Genomic DNA, 21,077 nt, shown 5'->3' on the forward strand with positions numbered 1-21,077 from the left:
AATGCTATTGTTAATAAACAAGTGTGTTATTGCTTACAAACACCATTCCTGATCAACTGGCTCCATAATCATATACATTTAGGCATTTGGCAAACGCTCTTATCCAGAGCGACTTACATTTTTATCTCATTACACATCTGAGCAGTTGAGGGTTAAGGGCCTGGCTCAAGGGCCCAACAGTGGCAACTTGGTGGTTGTGGGGTTTGAACCTGGGATCTTCTGAAATGTAGTCTAATGCCTTAACCACTGAGCTACCCCTGGTCCTATATACACTCTTGTAGCTGGTATACCTAGCTTTGTGTTGGCGATTTGTAGTTAATGACCGACAGTTAGTGTAATTAATGATTGAAATAATGAATGAAATGAGATCAAAGGACAACAAGCTAACCTTAACAGTAAAATAAAAAGAAGGGGGTGTCCATGTGCATCATTTAGACTTCAGATCAAAATAATACACCTTTTGCTTAATTATTCTATTAATAAGCTTAATTAAATCACCTACTAGAAAAATAATAAAAAAATTGACATTTGACACGTGCCCTTGCAACTTGATACTCGTTACATATATTTAAAGGTCCCAGTGCTGTTGTACCCTATATCTCAGAGACATACTACTCATGGAATGTCTTTTGTCCAATCAAAATCGTTAACTGTTTTCTGTAACTTCAGTCTGTCTAATTAATGATGTCTTTATTTATAATACATTATCAATTTAATTGTAAACAAAATTAGACTGGGATTTCTATGCTGGATCAACTGATTTCATTAAAGAATGTCTCTGTTTTTTATATGGAGTTTGTAAATGTATTCCTTTATTCATTCACTTTCATTAAGTATCCTGGTCATCATGGACCTGGAGTGTATATTCTGGAGGCGTAACGTGTGAAGTTGGAATTTGTTCTTGATGTACATGTTTGTTGGAGAAACTTGGAGAAAAGTTGAGAACCCAAAGGAAAGCCAAAAAGATTTCAGAATATGTGAAACTCCCCCAATTGCTAAAAATTACATGTTTGTTTCATCTATGCTGGATGATGCTTTTAAAGTTTGGGCTAGAAAGGGTTTGGTCTCATTGTCTGAACTTTATGGAAATTTTGCATTGTTCGAACAGTTGGTACAGAAATACGACATACCCAAATCACAGCCTCGGAATTTTGTGGCATTAAATTCTAATAATTTCCCATCATGCCCTCCACTTTCTTTATTAGATTCAATATTTAAATGTAAATCAGTCCAAAAACAAACTATACGTAGGATCTATGAATTACTCAACATGTATAATTCAACACCCCTAGATTTACTCAGAAATAAATAGGAGACAGATTTAGATGAACCAATTTCAGAGGAAATCTGGCACAAAATAATACAGGGAATTTCCTCATCATCCATTTGCTTTAGACATGCTGTAATACAATTTAAGATTGTGCATCGTCTACACTGATCAAAAGTCAGACTTTCCAAGATTAAAGCTGATATAGACACCACATGTGACAGATGAAGACTGGCTCCTGCAACTCTGCCTCATATGTTCTGGACTTGTCCAAGACTCTACATGTTCTGGACCAATATTTTTGAGATGTTTTCTAGAATATTTGGAGAAAAAGTAGAGCCAACTCCATTTATTGCATTGTTTAGTGTGCCGTTAGAAAACACCAGTTTTAACCCTAGTTTTGGCTAGTAGATTAATTTTGACTAAATGAAAAGACCCTGATCCACCAACATTTACCCGCTGGATAAGGGAAGTGATGTACTGCCTTAAACTGGAGAAAATCAGGTATACAGTTAGAGAATCTACTGACACATTCTATAATATTTGGCAGCCTTTCTTAACTTTTGCTGAGGGCATGAACGCAGAAAATATTGTACTGTAAAGGTACAGTAGGTAAAGTGTGTGGGGAAGATTACTTATTATAATTTTATTTTAAAAAATTTTTTTATGGACATCTGATTGTTTTGGCATCCTTGTGTTTGTCTGGTGTTGGGGGGGTGGTTTGGTTTTGTGTTCTCTTCTGTTGTGTTTTCTTGTGTTTTTTCGGTATACTTTAAAAATAAATTTAAAACTTTGATCAAAAAAAGAATATGTGAAACTCCACACAGACAATAACCTGAGCTTAGGATATGGCAATGCTCCAAACTGCTGATTTCATATTAATTAATTTAAAGTGAAATAACATAATATTAATTTTGTTAAGTTAAAGAGAAAGTTAAAGAGAGATTTACTTCATTACCTTCACATGAACGTACACACACACGTACACAGGGAAAGAGGGGTACACTACCAGTCAAAGGTTTGGACACATCTAATTTCATGGTCTTTTGTGATTTTTATCTTTTTCTACATTGTAAAACAATGCTGAAGGCATCCAAAATATGCAATAATCTCCTCTGAGATGGGTCTGCTACTTATGCTCTGTAACGCCTTGCTCTAATCTGAGGTGCTGTTTGTTAATTGGTGATTTCTGAGGCTGGTGACTCTAAATGAACTTCCCCTCTGCAGCAGAGGTAGGTTTTGGTCTTGCTTTCCTGGGATGGTCTTCATGAGAGCCAGTTTCATTATGGTGCTTGATGGATTTTGCAAATGCACTCGACACAAATGTTATTTCATAGTTTAGAAAAAATCCAATATTGTCCTAAAATGTGGAAAATAAATGCAAACTTGTGTCTGAATTTTTGACTGGTACTGTACTGTACATACCGCATGTTGTCAGTTACATACATTTATTAACACCTCTTAGTCTTGTTGCATTGTACAATATGCATATATTTTATTTGGCTCAATAGGGTTTGTTTGTAATTCCCAGGCCAAAAATATGTCCAAAGTGTCAGTTTTGGCCACTTAACAAACATCAAAGATAAAAAAAAAAATGCCATAAGTGCACGAGTGAAATTGTCCAAGAATAACATTAATATCAATCTTTTTCATTATTTATACATAACTGCTTTAAAAAACAGACATATTAATGCTTATATATTATGTCTGCTAGAGGAAATAATAAACTGTGTTTGAATAACTGAAGCTTTAACTTTTCAGCTTCAGTTCACTGGTACTAAAAGCTGACCCAGGGTGAGCCAAGAAACCTCATGGAGGTTGCCAGAGCATGCATTTGTAACTGTATGTTTGTTGAACAATGTCATGGCCTTTATTTCTACATCAACTCGGTAAAGAAGTGCAGATCAAATTTCCACATTGCAGCTCGGTAAACAAGAGCCAGAGTTTTATTTATTTATTTTTTTTCACTCACTGTTGCTTTACCTTTCCAATTTCAACTTAAGCACCATAAACTATGATGCTAGCTGGAAGTCATTCAGGCCATAAGCAGTGGAGTCGCTAAATCTGGGCATCCGACTCTAAACCCCATACAGACTGCTGCTGATTTCCTGCTTGAAAGCTCTGCTTATACCAAAAAAGTACCAAATACATTGGGAGCCAAAACTCAATGCTCGGTTGCAGTGGGACTATACATTTTAATTTGTTTCCTAACTAAAAGCCCGGTTATGCCATGACGTTGGCCACGTCCTCTTTCTGGTCTCGCAGGCTCCCAGCTGCTCAGTTGGTAAGAAACTAAATCGAATTCTGGGTCAGCTCATACCAGGAGTCTCTCTCGGAAACTCGCTCAGATAAATAGGCACTGTTCACTGTACTAACAGTAAGGAGAAGTCCAATTTTTTTTTTTTTTGCATTTAGTTGTGGGAGTGTATGACTGAAAAGTAAGTGTGTGCAGTAAAGAGAGCGAGAAGTGCTCTCCAAACTTTTAAAGTACTTTTTAAGGCAGATGTGGTGTCCAGTCTTGCTGTGCCTGTGTCCAGGTCTGTCCTAGACGATGGAGGAATTTTTATTTCGCTGTGTAGAAGCCCATGCTTTACCATTTAAAGTACAATCTCATGGCCAGCAATGCATGAGCTCTTAACCATATGCAGAACCTAGTAGGAGTTTTTTAACCACAGGCAACACTCAAGGTCTCACTATAACCTCCGATACCAATAATACTAGACATAACCAATACTCTCCTCCTTTGGTGCTCTCGATCCATAATACAATAATATATGTTACGTTATTCCTTACCTTTGTCAAAAAAAATCTCATTGAACTGTCCAGTAAAGAGAGCTTAAAGGGACCTCCATATCATTTTGTCCACCTGCCTATGTCCATGTCATGGTGGGGGGGTCAAAGTTCATAGTTCAAGCCATGTGGGCTGTGACCTGAGAGGTTGGAGTTGTCAGTCCCAATGTCCGTGAGTCAAACAGAGATTGTTGACTCCCACTGAGCATGTGCAGACCATCCACAGGGGACAGAACCTGCCTGTCTGTCAAAGTACCGCTTGGGGACGAGCCCAGGACCGAACTCTGTGTGGCAGCCATCTTGTCAGGACTAGCAGCCAATCGTGGTGAGGTGGAAAAGTTGTATCCATAAAGGCCATACGGACTATGGAGCCTGAAGCCATTGTACGAGCTCTGTGCACTCTGATTGGTGGAGAAGGCATTGTGAGCATGGCTGGGCATAAAATACTGGAGCTGGGGGGCGTGACCAGGCATACCGGGGAGCTGGATTGGAAGGCCAGTCTGTGTGCAGGAAAACGCCTCTCCGTCTGATCCGCCCACATAAGCAGAGTTTCTGGTTGAGGAAAAGGCATCGGCTGCAGGGCTGGCCAATCGGCTATACGAGTCTGCAGTGAGAGGTGTTGCAAATCGGTGAAGAGCATGGCCGGTTCGACTGCAGGCAGTGTAGTCACACACAGACCCCGCCCCTGCAGCCAGGTGAAATGCTGGTGAGGAGCATGATGATGGAGAGAGTAAGTGAGAGTGCGCTGAAGACCCGACCACTCCATGAGAGCCTGCTGCACCTGCAGGACAAGCAAACACACACATGCACACAACATTATTACTTGTTTTGGAAAGTAATAATAAAATGATACAGAGCAGAAACAGTAGATATTTTTAAATATTGTTTCTACATTTAAACATGATAGAACTGACAAATGACAAGTAATGTGTTCTTCCTGAATCGCGTCACTAAACTGCTTGTCTACTGTCTTGGGGTTTATGCTTTTGGCAGCAAGTTCCACACCAATAAAGACGGAAGGGTTGCGTGGTTCCCATGATCAAATACTATTTACAAAGCTCTTGGCAGCGTTGACCAGGATTGCATCATTTTAAAATTTGCAACACCCGCGCACCAATTTGAATCCACCATAAACAGTGCAACTGTGGGTCGCTCAAATCCACACCGCAAACAAATACTTATAAATTCTTATAAATATTTATTAACCTTTATTAACCCTAACTTCTATGACTTTAGGGATGCACATCCAAAATAATAATAATAATAATGATAATAATAATAATAATAATAATAATAATAATAAAAAACATTTATAAAACTATTTGTTATACATAGCTATTCAAAGTTGATTCAGAACAATACGCGTTAGGAAGACAGGCTATGGTGCTAGAAAGCGGTTTATGATTGTTCGCTATAAAATAGTTTATTTTGACATGATGAAGTCTTGGCTGGTTTCTGGGCAGTGAATGATATGTTAAGATTATAAAAAAATCTAGGAACTTTAACTTTAAAAAAATAAATAAAATAGTGTTTTAGTACTTTTCCCCCACCCAAGAAAAGCAAGCAGCATGTAAAAATGTCAAAATATACACTGTGCATATTTGGAAAATGTCTTGAGCTGTATTTCACCAAGCCCTAATTAGAACAAAGTATTTCCATCCGTACTCTTTTCATTTTATTTTTTTCCAATACACACAAATACAAATGCGCAAACACACATAGATATACATCCGAGCATTTAAAAACAAATCTAAGTAAATTAGCATAATAATCCTTAATGTACCTTGCTTAGTCATTCCTGGTATATCCTCAAACGTCAGGGTTCTGAGTGAAGGCCTCCAGAAAGCGTACGACTCCACCAGAGCCTCCAGTCCCATCCTGCAAAATTACAACTATTAGATTGCATGGTGAAGCGAGTAAGATTTTATTTTATTTTTTATCTGGAATAAACTAGGAATCTAATTTATTAATCTTTAAACTTCATCCTGTAAAAACTGAAAGGGTTTCTTTGAAAACGTTATTTTCATGGAACTGGTATAAAGTTTAAAAATGGCAGAAATGCAAAAATTTAAATACAACAGTAGAAAATAAAGTATGATTCTCAAGAGTACCATTGCTGCTTTATGTTTTACATGATGCTATGATCATAGTTAAACATTAATCTGTAATGACCTATAATTTCGAAAATCGATTAGTCTACTATTCTTTTATTTATATGTTATTGTTTCTATGGCAACAACTTACTTACTTGGCAGATGCTCAACATTGTCTACAGCTAATAATGAATGTATTTATGTTTGGCCGATAACATAATGAGCTTGTTTTATGTCTTATTAATTTCAAAAGTTTATACCCGTCATAATATGAGCTAAAACAGAAACTTGTTTAACTGATGTTCCGAAACATTAAAACTAATGTACCAAAGGTTATATTTCCAATTCTTTGTTTTATGAATAGTATATGAAGCATTTTATAATAATAGTAGTTATAGGACAATTACACTATGTAACAATAGTTTTACTTTAGCTTGTTCCTAGTCAAAAATGATTATTTTCCAATTGCTTATGCCTAAATTTGGTTTTGAGATCAGGGTAGGTAAATATACCCAATTTCCAGAACATTCCCAGTAGAACTTATAAGACTTTTAAAGAATTTTCTACAATGTTGTTGACCCTTTTGGAATTTTCTAGAACTTTCCTGGTCAAAAAAGTTGCACCCAATTTCTCTTAAATAGGCTCAGTTTAAACTCATCGGACCACATAACCTTTTTCCATTGCCCCAGCACCCAATCTTTATGCTCCCTAGCAAAATATTGTTTTTCTTCTAATTAGTCTCATCAACAAGTGGTTTTCTTATAGCTACACAGCTGTTTAGTCCCAATCCTGTGAGACTGGAAATGCTCTTACTTTGACTATGAAACATAGCTGATCTTTTTTCGATGATGCAACCTCACCAAGCATCTAAGTGACCTTCATTCATTATTTTTCTGACCACATTTCTTCCACAAAATTGACAGTTCAGCACTATCCCTCCATGTTTTAATAATAATTTAAAGGGTTCTAGCTGCCTAAGTGAACATAATTATCCCATCTGAATTTATAAGAGATGGCATCAAATAGCTGCAAGCATTCTCCAGTCACATTTCGCTGTATATATGGCCAATTTATTATGACAATGGTAAAATGTACTCTGTGCCCAAATCTGCTAAAAAGTACGAGTTTATTTAGAAGGCATTTATTTATTTATTCATTTATTTATTTATATTTGGATGCTAAAACATGAAAGTAATTAATGTTAAAGTCACAAATAAAAAAACTTTCTTTTAAGCATTTTTGAATAATATTATTTATATTAATGTCATACAAAAATACTTTGTTTTTTATATTTGTAACTATAAATACATGCACATCTTGATTCATACGTTGTTGTTTTTTTAGACCTTATGTAAATTAAATATAGAAAATTGATTTTAAAGTACATAGAAATATAGAAAATAGATTTTAATAACAGACATTTTTTTTTATACTTTTACAACATAAGCAACGACATACTATCCAGGAACAAAATTTGTGTTATGAAGTGTAATCAACTTTGGTAACTTAGCTGCACATTGGGCCGTGTCACAACACCCTTTTGTTGTTTATATTCTCTTGACACTGGGCAACACAATTTCAATGAGATCAATATATAACAAAGATTTTTTTATTCGCTTACGATATTGTTTAATGTAACCTTTACTGTAGCATGTTCTCTTTAAAATAGCTATTTTAAAATGTTGCTATTTAAAAATGTTAAAATCAGCTCAAATAGCCGTAAAACATGCAGATTCCAACACAGCATGCTGTTCGCCAAACCTAATTAAATATAAAGAAGCTGATCTCGACACTGCAGTCACTGGCTGCCATTATTGAGTGTCCGACCCTGGCAGCCATCTTACTCCAGGCCCCTTTGCCTATAACCATACTTCTGAATGTAGGCAGGTAATGAGGACCATAAAGTAAGTGTGTGTGTGTGTGTGTGTGTGTGTGTGAGTGAGAGCAGGTATTTCTGCACGGCTGTAATTATTTTCACACGGTAGGATCAGACACAGAGTGCAGGAAGCCACAGTTAAAGCTTTATGAGGAGAGAGAAAGAGATGGAGAGAGGCGAGGTAATGTCGGCTCTCTGCGCTCCTCGTTAGCATGGCCATTCCTCTACCTCAGTGGCACTCAGGCGATAACTCGCACAAGATGTCTCGACTCGTTTCAACCCCGGATTTTATCAGACATGCTGGTCGAGCTACCCGACGGCTCAGTTTGTTTAGCATGCTCCTATAATCCTGAAAATGAGAGGTGAGAGCTGTCAGAAAGAGAGAGAGAGAGAGAGAGAGAGAGAGAGAGAGAGAGAGAGAGAGAAAGAGGGAGAGGAAAAGGAGCGTGGGGGGGTTTACTCAGTCTGGTGTTATTCAGCAGGGTGTTAAAACCGTTCTCGTTTAAAACTAATGAGCAGAGTAAAAACCCCTGCTGAGACGCCATGCCACAATCGCCTTATTACTGGGCAACTTCCATTTCCTGTTTATGCATTTATTCATTTTTTTTTGCTTTTACGCAAAGACAGAGATTATTTTTATTGTCTAATAGATTTATTCTTTTTGCATTTAGACCTGTTTTTTAATGGGTAATGGACTTTTTTGTGACACTGTTTTTATTTTCTTGTTTTATATATTTATATTTATTTTGTCTGGATCTCATCGGAATGTCGGTGAACTGTTCCGTTTGGCTTCGGACAGACTTTTCTCTTGCAAAAATAATTATCCGATAATCCTGAAATACAGCCTGCCGGATCTCAAATGACTTCAAACTGACGTCAGAACGAGAACGCAAGCAACAAAGACTCCTTATAAACCATGTCTGTTTAAAATATTCCAAAACTTTTTTTCTGGAGCTGTTTCTCCAAGATTTTTTGTAATACCAATTTACCCAACATATAATAATAATAATAATAATAATAATAATAGCTGTTAAACATATCAAGGTCTCTGTGTGAACAGTAGCAAGGGTGTAAATGTCTTTACCTGTTTCGCCCCGAATCTCTGAATCCTTTCGCAAATGGATTTCTGTCTATTTTCAGCCTTGTAATCTGAAAATACCCACACACACACACACACACACACACAGAATCACTTAAACGTTTCTTTATTGACCCGCAGCCTGTTATGTCGAGTCCTCTAACCTGCTGAAAGTGACCCGTGTCCCATAATGCAGTGTGGGAGAGTTCTTTTATAAGCCATGCTTGCAAATATTACAAAAGTTCCACGTGTGAGTGTGCTTAGATTTGTGTAAGTGTGCAGATATGGAAGAAAGGACCACTATTCTTAGAAAAATAATATTTTAACCAATTCACCCAAAATTGACTGTGATGAGAAAAACTTTAATTGCAATATAATATGCAGGAAAAAACATGAAAGTCTGTTTTTACCATCTAATCTACAACAACAACAATTATTAAGCAACTTTTATAGTTAATATACAAGCTCGACCCCACTAAGGCTACAAAGTAAAAATGGACACAATTTCAAGTCAATCAACAGAAAGCCGCGCTAAAATAAAAATGTTGAAGGCTACACATGGAAATATCATGTAGCAAAAACCTCACTGTTGAAGAGAGGAAACTCCACAAGAAATGCTAAATAAATGCTTAAAATACCTTAATATTTATTGGCTAGTTTGTGCTTTATTGGGTGTTTTATATTGTTTGCATTGCTGACAGATCCCAGACGTCTTTGATCTTCGGGCTCATGTAATAAAACTATTGCAATGGGAATTGAACCTGGTCTAAATGTTCAACGTATACAAAACTAACAATGGCATAATAAAGCATCCCCACAAGAACACCCGGTAAACATGGTCGTGGCAGGAAATAAGGTTGAGGTTATAACAGTTAATGTTAGGTACCTGTTGGTTCTGGTAGGCCGTGACGGTGGTAAACACTGTTTCGGGAAAGGAGAAGGCCTTCACACCATCACCCGTCGGCACGGCCTTACTGGGTGAGAGCTCGTCTCCGCACTCTTTACGGATGACGTGGACGCGAGGCTGGTACTTGTGCATAGAGTGTAGAATGATCTGGAAAACATTATCCCGCGCATCCATGTTTAGAGTGGGGGAAACGGAGGAATTACCGAAGCAGTTTTCTACTTCAATAAAAACACACGTGCTCACATTTTCAAAGCCGGAGCAGGCCTTCAACCAGCTCGCCGCAGGAATGCTTTCAATTGAGTTTGTTTACAACCTTCCACATTACAACATGTTTAGGCCTTTAAAATAATACAGCAAAACAAAATGCACACCGGGCGACAATCGCTAGCATGTGTCTTTAACAGGTATATAAAAAGAGTAAGCTGCTCTAATTATAACATTTAACCTCATTAAAGATCAGAGTCCAAATGTTTCAAAAAGGTATGGGTTTGTCTCTACAGCAAAAATAAAAGTAAGCCTTTTCATGAGGCCTTTCCTATTTTAAGGTTCTGACTCAATTACTTACATCCAAGCAAAACCAAGTAAAGAAAAATGTTGCGCTAACATTAAAAATATACATTATAAACAATCCGCTTACATGGCCCTGGTCGTCCAGCTCGTTATTGGTCAGTTTGAGTTTGTCGAAGCTAATGACCTGTCGCATCCACGTCTCACCGGAAGCAGGAGAGTCCGGGTGAATATACACACGTGGAGGTACGGGGGAATCTGCATTTCCCGCCACCATCCACTTCGAACTGTGGTACACGTATCTTTAAAATATATAAAAAAAAAAACATCAGTTAAGTGCAAATTGCACATAAAAACACAGACCTCCATTCAACATTTGACATGTTGTGTGCATTTGTTTCAGCTACATTTGTTGCCTGACCTTCAGATCCTAAAGGTTACACACCCAAAAGGGCAGGTCAGCGTCCTCACAAGCTTAAGCGCCATTTGTACAGTACAGTAAACAACTGGCTGTATTTGCATCAAATTTTAAGCAATTATATATAAGCTTTGTATCTAAAGTGCTAATTTTTTTTATAATCATAAAAATTAAAAAAGGTTTGTTTTTACCTGTAACGTTTATTGTCTACGGGTATAATGTCCATAGCGATGTAGTACTGCTGATGAGGGTCCAGTCCTGTAATTTTTACTCGCATTGCAGGGAACATTCGTCTTCAATAGAAAAAATATGAGTCAAATTATGAACTTACATTTTCACAAAAAAATTAGATGAGACTTTTTTTTTTATTGTTAGAAAATCCCTAGACCCCCCCCCCCCCCTTCCTTTTAGGGAATGACAAGGAGTAAAATCTGACATCACTTGTGAAGTTTGAAATATCACAATATCACAAGTGGCACATGGGTTTAGCTAACATCTATAGCTCACTATTAGTGACAGTGTGTTCCTGAGGTGCATGGACCCACCTGCCTGCTTTGGTGATAATCATCTCCGTGCCGATGTCGTGAAAGCGCTTCCACAGGTCCGAGCCCTGCAGCTCCACGCGCATCTCGTCCGCGGCTCGCGCGCTTGGCGGCGGCGGTGACGCGAGCACTTGGGAGCTCCGGGATGCAGGCCGAGGACTGTCCGCGCTAACGTCCTCACAGTCCGCTAATACACACACACACACAGTTCTTATTATTTTCTTCATTATTGAACGATTATTAATATTAATATTAATATTATTTATCGTGTGCTCACAAAATTAATTTCTTTCCGCCACTCATCTATAATAATAATAATAATAATAATAATAATAATAATAATACGTTTTATATTATAAAAATTATAAGTTTTTTCTTTATTTGCTTATTTTATGGACATTTGCAATTTTTATTACAAAAGTTTATTTATTATTAGATTAGTTTCGGCGTATATAATAATAATAATAATAATAATAAACAGACAAAAGGCTTCATTCCTTTGCATGTCAGAAAAAAGATGATGTCTATTAAACATAAGTTTTGGTAAAGAAAAAGAAGAAGAAAAACGCGTATGCACAACTTAAGGGTGTCCCCAAAGTCTATATTCACTGGAAAAAATAAATACAATTTATTATTTTACTTTTTTTATTTAGATTCTTGTTATTTCTTTGTAACCACACACATTACCGTCTCTCCCACTCATGCTGAATTTCTGTTAAGACATCTGCAATTTATTATTGCTGCTATATTTGCCCCCATGAATGAACACCATGTACTGTCGATTAAACCATTGTGGCACGGCGTTTAGCAGGATAGTGTGTTTTAACAGGATTCACATCATGTGCTGATGAAGGATATGTTCTTCAGTTTTGTCGCTTACTTTCCTCTTTTTTTCTTCTTCAGTTTTCTTTTCTTTGGCTAATTTGAGGCTGTGTGTATGTGGGTGAGCTCGTAAACACACATGATCGTGTAATAGCATCCGTATTAACGATCCCTAACTGTATAATAGTTTAATACTTTTTTTTTTATTTTTTCAATATAACACGTGCAATAACCTCCAGTTTCTACATCTACAATACGACCATAACAACAACAATAATAGTAATGATAAAAAAGCATAAATTTTATAGTCATGCCTTTATTTTTACTTTATTATTGCTCTTTATCATAGCCATGCGGAACACAACTAACTCCAAATATGAATAACAACAATAATAATAGTGACTGGTTTTAAACTACAAAATAATTAAATTAAAATTTTCGTCTTGCACTGAAACTCGGTTCCTGGTGCGTTTGGCGGATTACATAAGAAAGAGCTCTTTAGACAACTTATATTAGACAACGATATTACCATTAAATTCAAACTAAAGTTCTTACCTCGCATTAAGAATTCGCAAAGAAGATTTGCTTGAAAAAATCCGAAATCTAATCTCAGAACAATGCTCACACAGGCCTGGAGTCTAATCAGCGGCTACAGAATCAAAACACAAACTATAATAATAATAATAATAATAATAATTCGAGTTATAAGCTCAATCAACTCGGATTTTTTCTCTTTTCTAACATACTCACTCTTTATTTACATCGCAAATAAGTGCATTAGGTTCCTGTCTTCTACCAGAAAAGTAAATTTGCACAGTTGTACAAAGTTTTACTGCAGGAAACTTACGGGAAGCGTCACAGTCCGTGTCACAGTTCCGACCGCCGCCGCACGCACTCCCGGCGAGGCTCGCGACCTCGTTTACCTCCCCGAAACAGCTCTCGCTATCCTCGTCTTCGAGTTTTCTCCGTTTCTCCGCACCGATCAGCGCCTCCACGGAAAATGCGTGCGCCTTCAGGCTCATGGTGCACGGAGATCGCCGCTTCTCGGCCATGCTTTAAGAACAAAAACAAAGCGAAAAACAATAAAGTACCCAGTGCACATCCACTTCTGCTGCTGCGATCAATCCGAGTCGGGATTTATTCACTTTCTAGGAACTGACAAACCAGACTCACGAGCCAAATGAAGCGGTTTCAAAGCGCTCGCATTTGATCTGTCAGTGCGCGCGCGCGGACACCGGTTAAAGCGCCAATAACCAGGGCCTGAAAAGGGCGGGACTGGCACGTGCCAATCACTGGCACTGGCAACCAATAGGAACGCAGAGCGCAGAGGGTCACCGCCCTCCCCTCGAGGCGCGCGTGCCGCCCTTATGTGGTAAACGGAGCAGCCACCGGGTTGCCAGATTGAATTGAAATACAAGAACAAAAGATTACATTTGTCGTATATTAGAAAAGGTTAGAATTAGAACACGCAGTTAAATCATACGTATTTAGGTAATTATTCACGCAATGTGTTTAACATATGATTAGGACAGTTAAAAGTGTAAAATAACAAAAGGAAATAATTGTCATCTGGCAACCTCCATCACTTCTCAGTCACGGCATTGTGATCATTTTCACAGTGCGGCTGCAACATACTCCACATAATTCCGCATCACCTCCTCCGACAGCCCCTAAGAACCAATCATATATTATAATTACCAAATCTACACCCAGATCAGCACGGGGCGCGCGCGGTTACTCCACATGGTAATAAGACGTGTCAAGCTAATACAGCGTGACACAAGAAGATTGCAACTTCTCAGTGGAAATGTCCCCAAGATGCAGTAATTGATTTTTTTTTTTTACATCATAATAAGCAGTAGTTATTGCCTATATATTTATAGATCATCAGGCATTAAAATTTTTTATTTAATTTTAATTTATTGATTTCATGCTTTGGTGCGTGCATGAACACACCGCCGTCTGAAAGGTGCAAATTAGCGCGCGGCCATATGGAGAATTCGTGTCCGTTAGCACACGCGCATGTGAGGAGGACACATGGAGCAAAACCTATATATAAGCGCAACGTCTCAGGTTTCTCAAGTTTCAGCACCAACACAGGTTAACATATAAGAAGTTGCTTGGTATAAATATAAAGTTTTCAACATACAACTAAAGTGGCATGAACAGTATAAATAACCACCTAGAAATGAATTCTTGTGTGCAACATTGATCATGTTTATTACAAACTACACATAACAAAATATAACTTAGCTTTATTTCTCTAAGAGACCTAACACTGCTGCACAATCAGATTTTTATTCATTTTATTTACTGCATCTGCTCATATCTACTATTTAGTTTAATTACCTTTTTAAACTCTTGTTCATACCTGGGGCAGTTTTTACAGCTGAGATCTGTAAGACACCACAATTTTAATCTATTCTGCATATATATCCTTTATTCATTCGCTTTAAATATTCCGATGTAGGTATATTTTATATTTCACAGCTGTAGAGTAGGCGTGCTTGTTTCTGAGCCCTCGCAACAAACATTTAAGTGCACAGTTGTCGCTGCTATTTTGTGCACTTGGCAAATAAACTTGAAAGTAAAATATTTATTTTTCTCATTTCTTAATATGTCTGGGCTCTTTCAAACTCAAAAACTATAACGCGTGTATGAGATTGCACATAGGTACAGTATGTTGACCATCATACATGACTATATACACCATTGTGTTGATTACCAGTGTTTAAGTGTTAATGTGCACACCGTGAGAATTTACCCGACACAAGGCATTTTGCTATGCATTTCTGTGCGTTAAACAACTAACTAACTAAATAAAATATTATTGGAAACTGCAACGTCTTCATGTGAGTAACAACACTGATCACTTATGGTGTGCAAACAGTAAAATACAAGACATTAAATAAAATTCTCTATCTGTTATTGAGATCAGCAGCCGCGTTTTTTATTTCAAGTTGCTCTGTTTCCTTTTTTCTTCAGAATAAATGTATCAGGCAACAGTAAACACATCTACAGTAGAAGCATTAGAATTAAATGCGGATAAATATATAACGGAGTGATCATCTATAAAATTGCCTTTTCTCAATTTTTAAAAAACAATTAACCCAACAACAACAGCAACAACAACAACAACAATAATAATAATAATAATAATAATAATAATAATAATAACAGTAATACGTATTATTTTAGGCCTATTATTATTATTATTATTATTATTATTATTATTATTATTTAGACTTTTCTTCACTACATTAAAGATTTTGCCAGGAAGCGAGTCACCAAAGCACAGTCGACTGATTATACGACACTCTAATCCTACACTTATTTGACCTTCAAATCCACACAGTGTGTATAACCCACTCTCTCCCTCACTGAAGCGTTTACACGGCTAGGAAATTCGTTTCTTCCAATTAATCATCTGCTAAATCAGAACACAAGGCCCGGTGCATGTGCCTGCTCACTCTGTCGGAGTTTCGCACAACTTTCAGATCGTAAGCCATAATTTCACTATTTCTGATATTGCATTTTGTGTTTATATATGGTTTAAGGTAATAGCTAATAATAAAATAAAAATAATAAAAGTCATAATAGAATAAAAGAATAAACAAAACGAAACTAAATTTTCCGCCCTTTGCGTGTTTTCGTTAACATTTTTAAAATTCCTAAAAGCGCTTAAATTGTAGTAAGAAATAATTAGTAATAACTTTTAATTCATTTTGTCACTGCTCATATACTAATACTATTACTACTACTACTACTACTACTACTACAACTTCTTCTTTTGCATCTTCTTCTTATAATGATTATTATTAACAATAATAATAATTATTATTAACAACAACAACAACAACAACAATATTAATAATTATTATTAGTGACACAGTGGCCTCGATTTTACCCTCGGATAGTTGTAGTTGCAAAAACTGTGTACGCCTCATGTTCTCCCCGTGCTTGGTGGGTTTCCTTCGGCTAATCCGGTTTCCTCCCACAGTCCAAAGGCATGCAGAGTAAGCTAATTGGCATTCCCAAAATGCCCGTAGTGAGTGTGTTTGTATGTGTATATGTGTCTGTATGTGTGTATGCATGTGTGGTGCACTGCGATGGACTGGCCCCATCTCCAGGGTATACCCCACTCCTGGGATAGGCCTCCAGCTTCTATAGAAAATGTATTAATTAAATCTATCATGGCGGTTGTTTAAACTGCTTTAATATTGCCTAAATAAAGCACACTGACTTGCAATATAATAACGAACAGATAATAAAATGCTTGTTTCCTATACTGCTTAAACGAAAAGAATGTACGTTCATATTATAGATATTTATGTGTAATATTTATATCATAAAATTAAACACGTGTCTTTTTTTTTGATACATTTATTATTTCTACTTAAATCGTAAATAAGATTTAAAATAGTGTCTTTTTTATTAAAATATATATTTTTATTTAATCGTGTTTATGTTCTCTTAGTGTAGAGAAGTGTGTTTAAGTTATGATTTTAAAAGCGTTTTGTTGGTTTTAGCAAAGACTGGAATTTATTTCCTCGTCTGTATTCCATTTGAGTCACTGTGCGCATTAATAACGCGCGCGCTTCCGGTGGAGTGTGACGTCATCTGTGCTGTTTATTTAGCGCCTGGCAAAACAACTTACCGAAGCTTTTCAGATAGCACCTCGTTTATTTTCCCAATAGAGAGAATCGATGTTTAATTACGTCGAAAGATTAAAGGTTTAAAATAATGTGCATGGACGCACAAGGCCGTTCTGGTTGTTATTCGCCGACTTACTTACAGTGGAACATTTTTAGGAAATGTTTATTCTGAACAAGTTAACACTTTTCCTTGAGGATCAGATGGGAATAGTGTAAGAGTGTGTGCTGATGCGAGGTCTGGCCAGGTCTCTCTCTCTCTCTCTCGTCTGGGCACCACATTGTTAACGGTTATTTCGCGAGTGCTAATGGGTGTGTGGCACTCAGCCAGCGGCTTTTATAGCGGAAGTGGCAGCGCAAGAAAACGCCGGTATGAAGAAAAAACATCTGTGTGTATGTGTGAAAGACACACAGGGCAGAGAAAGAGAGAGAAAGTGTTGCACTCCCTTCTCGACTGTCAAAAAAAAAAAAAATGAGAAACACCTTCACTGAAATCAGCACAAACAAAATCCCATTTTCCCCAAATTAACAGATGGTGAAAATTGTTTTAGACCATCACTGCCCAGACTGCTGCCCCGACTGCAAAATATGTGTGAGAGACTGAGGGACAGTGAGATACAGTGTGCACACACCCTGAACATCCCTAACCCCAACTAATCAGAATTTATTACTATATAGTTTTTGTTGTTTTTGCTGTTCTTATTGATATCATATTTAATATGCTTCTAATGTTTATATAGGTTTTTAAATGCATATTGATGTTATTTATAATGTAATCATCCTTCTATTGCCTTGTCAACAATGTATTTGTTTAAACATTCATGCCAGTAAAGAACTGCTGAACTGAACTGAGAGGGAAAGTATTTGACAGGAGAAATTCTTAAACTGGAATTGCATTTGATCCGCAAACAAAAACAGTTCTGAGACGTTTGGGCTTGTTTGATTGAACTAGTATTGAACTAGTTTTAAAACTAGAAGCACGTCTACGGATTTCAGGTGAAGACTTTCTCCAATCAAATAGACCCATGGGAATCTCTCTCTCTCTCTCTCTCTCTCTCTCACACACACACACACACACACACACACACACAGTATTTATAAATCCAATCTTAAAAACGTGAAATGTGCGTTAGTTCTCCATGTGCTCTGTAGAAGCTGATGCTGACGGCAGTGTTTACGAGGCGGCGCGGATGCAAACCCAGCGCCCTAGCGACCAGGTCCGGCCTATTTACATTAGATTTCCACGCATGAGCGTAGAAACACAGGGGTAGGGGTTGGAGGTGGGGGCAGGGGTCAGCCTCGATGGGGTGTGAACACTAAAAATTATTAGCGCAAGAATTCTTCTGACGTGAGCTTCCGGGAAAAGCCGTCAGGCCCAGGTGAGAAAATATGCCATATACCTGCAGTGCGACAAAACACCGGCCAGATAATAAATATTACAAAGTCAACTTGTCTTTTGAACAATATTTAAAATTCAATTTGAAAAGCCCAGATTTTGGCACTTGACTGACACGTGATTTAAAAATGATAACCTATTGATATGTATAAAATAAAATTATTCAAATCGCATTTCTATACAATAAAAAAAAACACTAAACACAGAAATACAGTATAGATTTTATTTTAATTTTTTCAATAAAGAAAATGCATCTTAAATAAATTTCACCATTTCATTACAATGAATTCTTTGTTTTGTGAGGTAAGTCATGCCTAGTCCAGACAAAATAAAACAAACAAACAAACAAACAAACAAACAAACAAAACCCACAAACGACTGTATCATGAATCATAATTATATTATTATGTCCAAAGACTACTTTATTTGGGCTACCCAAAAACAAAATGAAAACAAAAATACAAACTCATCTTATCTGAATATTTGTTTTTTAATAGTCTATATATAAATAGCTAGAATACAGCTATACCTACTTCAAGACAATTCAAAAGAACTCTTTATGCTGTTTATGTGAATAGTTAATAATAATATGAAAATGTAAAAATTTTATTTCAGGTTACCGGTTTTTGATCATGACCATATTCCTTCATATTAAAAAAATAACTCCTCAGAAATAACAGTTTTATCTTTATTTGTAAAACTTGTGTGTATTTAGAGACCTGCATTAATACAAATTTAAATGATGAAGCTGAGGATGAACTCAATGTGTGTAATCAGAAAATCAGTTTTAGGTTGTCTTTGCAGGATGAGAATATGGTGAGGTGCTGTTGTGAGCCAGATGCTCTCACAAGGTAAAAAATAACATATGCATGTGTGCATATATTTGGGAAGCTGGTGAATGCATATAATTTTTTTCATTATTAATGAATAATTTAGATGAATGAAAATTAATTCTAAAAGGATTTGGGAATGGAGGAAAAGTAATTTACTTTTAATTTCCAAGGTCGTCTATGTACATTTTAGCTGTCTCCTTACTTGGGGGTTGGGAGGTGGGGGGAACCCAGAGTAATTATTGCTCATTATTCTCTGCTCTGAATCTTGGAAGAAAAACAAAACAAACTAACAAACTCACTAGACAGTGTTAGTGATAATAAAATCGAACTGCCCGCAACTGCCCAAACATGATGAAACTTGAGAAATGTCCTCAAAATCACATGACTGTTGCTTTATGCCTACATACATCAGCAATGTCTTTACATTTTACAACAAATGGAGAGATTGTGTAGAACAAGTGTCCAGTCCGTGGAGAGACGGGTGCTGATCTCTTTAAGCCTCCAGTAAACCATGTTGTTAGACGACTGCTTTCTGTTTTAGCTCTCCTTTACTGCTCCCCCAAGCATTTCTTTTCAGTGGATGTGTGAAAGTGAGCCAGTGGACATTGCAGGCTCCAGTTTGAACACTACTCAAAACACTATTGTTCATTATTGTTTTTCAGTTAAAGCCAAGCTTTTGTTTTTGCCAAAAAGAGATCCTGATTGACTGACTGTCTCCACATTGCTGAAGCGTGCATGCATGCATGATAGTTTTACAGGACGCAATCCATGGCTGTGATTAATCGCACAGCACAAAGTAGACCAAAATTTCATCACTGATCAAAAGCATAAATAACTGTCAAAAGGGCCAACCACTTCTTTTCTTTCTAATCACTTAATCACTGATAACGGGTCCTATGAATAGATCACAGCTGAGAATATAAAGTTGCTAGCTTTGTTCAGAGCTGTAGTTTAACATTCAGCTAATCCTGCTGTTGGATGCTACTCATTGAACCTGATGTTTTGTATTTGCTTGATTTTTTTTTGGTATCTTAGTGGTTAAGATTATAAGCTAATGATTGGAAGGTTGAAATCCCAAGAATTCCAGAGAACCCAGCAGAGATTTTAGGCCCTTAAGCAAAACTTTACTGCGCACCTGTATGCTTGGATTGTATCCTGACTCAGTTGCAGATTTCTTTGGGGGTAAAAGCATCTGCTAAATAAATACACATGGTGTAATGTTTTCTTCACTTTTTATGGTTCAAGAATTAAACATGATGTGGCATGCAGTTAGGGGAAAATAGCCAATTATTAAGTGGTGTGAGGATGGGCCTATGTAATTATCATTATTACTATTACTATTATTACATTACTATTATTATTATTATTATTATTATTATTTCTTTTTATATTAAAATATATATATAAAAATTGTGATTTTCATTTTTCTATGACAGCAATTTTCAGATGATTACAATTTTAACTAATTAATGTTAAACAAACATCTCACATATCACAGAACATCCGTTTTCTTGCCAAACAACACGTTTTAAAATCTGTTTATTACATCTCATATCCACCATACAAGTCCCTGTGCTGAGCTATTACCATAGTAACATGTGATAAGGACAAATATATGATGACATAACTGATATAAATATCATATGGGGTTTTCTTTCTATAAGCAAGAGTTGTTTGATAACATTTTGCCTTCTCTTGATTTGGGTTGTGCTGATACCCTGCAGGTCAGACTTTCCCACCAACCTTTATGGGACAGAATGAAGACTGTGGTCATTTGTAGTGCCTCAGAGATGAGGTCATGCACAAGAGGCCCAACTTGAAGACCGACAACGTGATAATGAGAGACGCAGTAAGACAGTGGATAGTAAGTGAACATGATCTCTAGAGGGCATCACT

General features: G+C 36.8%; 1 protein-coding gene across 1 annotated transcript; it reads right to left on the minus strand.

Moving 5' to 3' along the window:
- Positions 1-2,742: 2,742 nt before the first annotated feature.
- On the minus strand, positions 2,743-13,505 carry tbx18 (T-box transcription factor 18). The gene is made up of 9 exons (XM_053481990.1): positions 13,474-13,505; positions 13,148-13,353; positions 11,482-11,665; positions 11,128-11,229; positions 10,649-10,820; positions 9,991-10,158; positions 9,111-9,175; positions 5,841-5,935; positions 2,743-4,838 (listed from the first exon to the last, which is right to left on the minus strand). The coding sequence occupies exons 2-9, from the start codon at positions 13,350-13,352 to the stop codon at positions 4,177-4,179; spliced, it is 1,653 nt and encodes a 550-aa protein (XP_053337965.1). The 5' UTR covers position 13,353; positions 13,474-13,505; the 3' UTR covers positions 2,743-4,176.
- Between the last annotated feature and the right edge of the window lie 7,572 nt (positions 13,506-21,077).

This window comes from Clarias gariepinus, chromosome 22 (assembly GCF_024256425.1).
Source record: "Clarias gariepinus isolate MV-2021 ecotype Netherlands chromosome 22, CGAR_prim_01v2, whole genome shotgun sequence".
NCBI lineage: Eukaryota > Metazoa > Chordata > Actinopteri > Siluriformes > Clariidae > Clarias > Clarias gariepinus.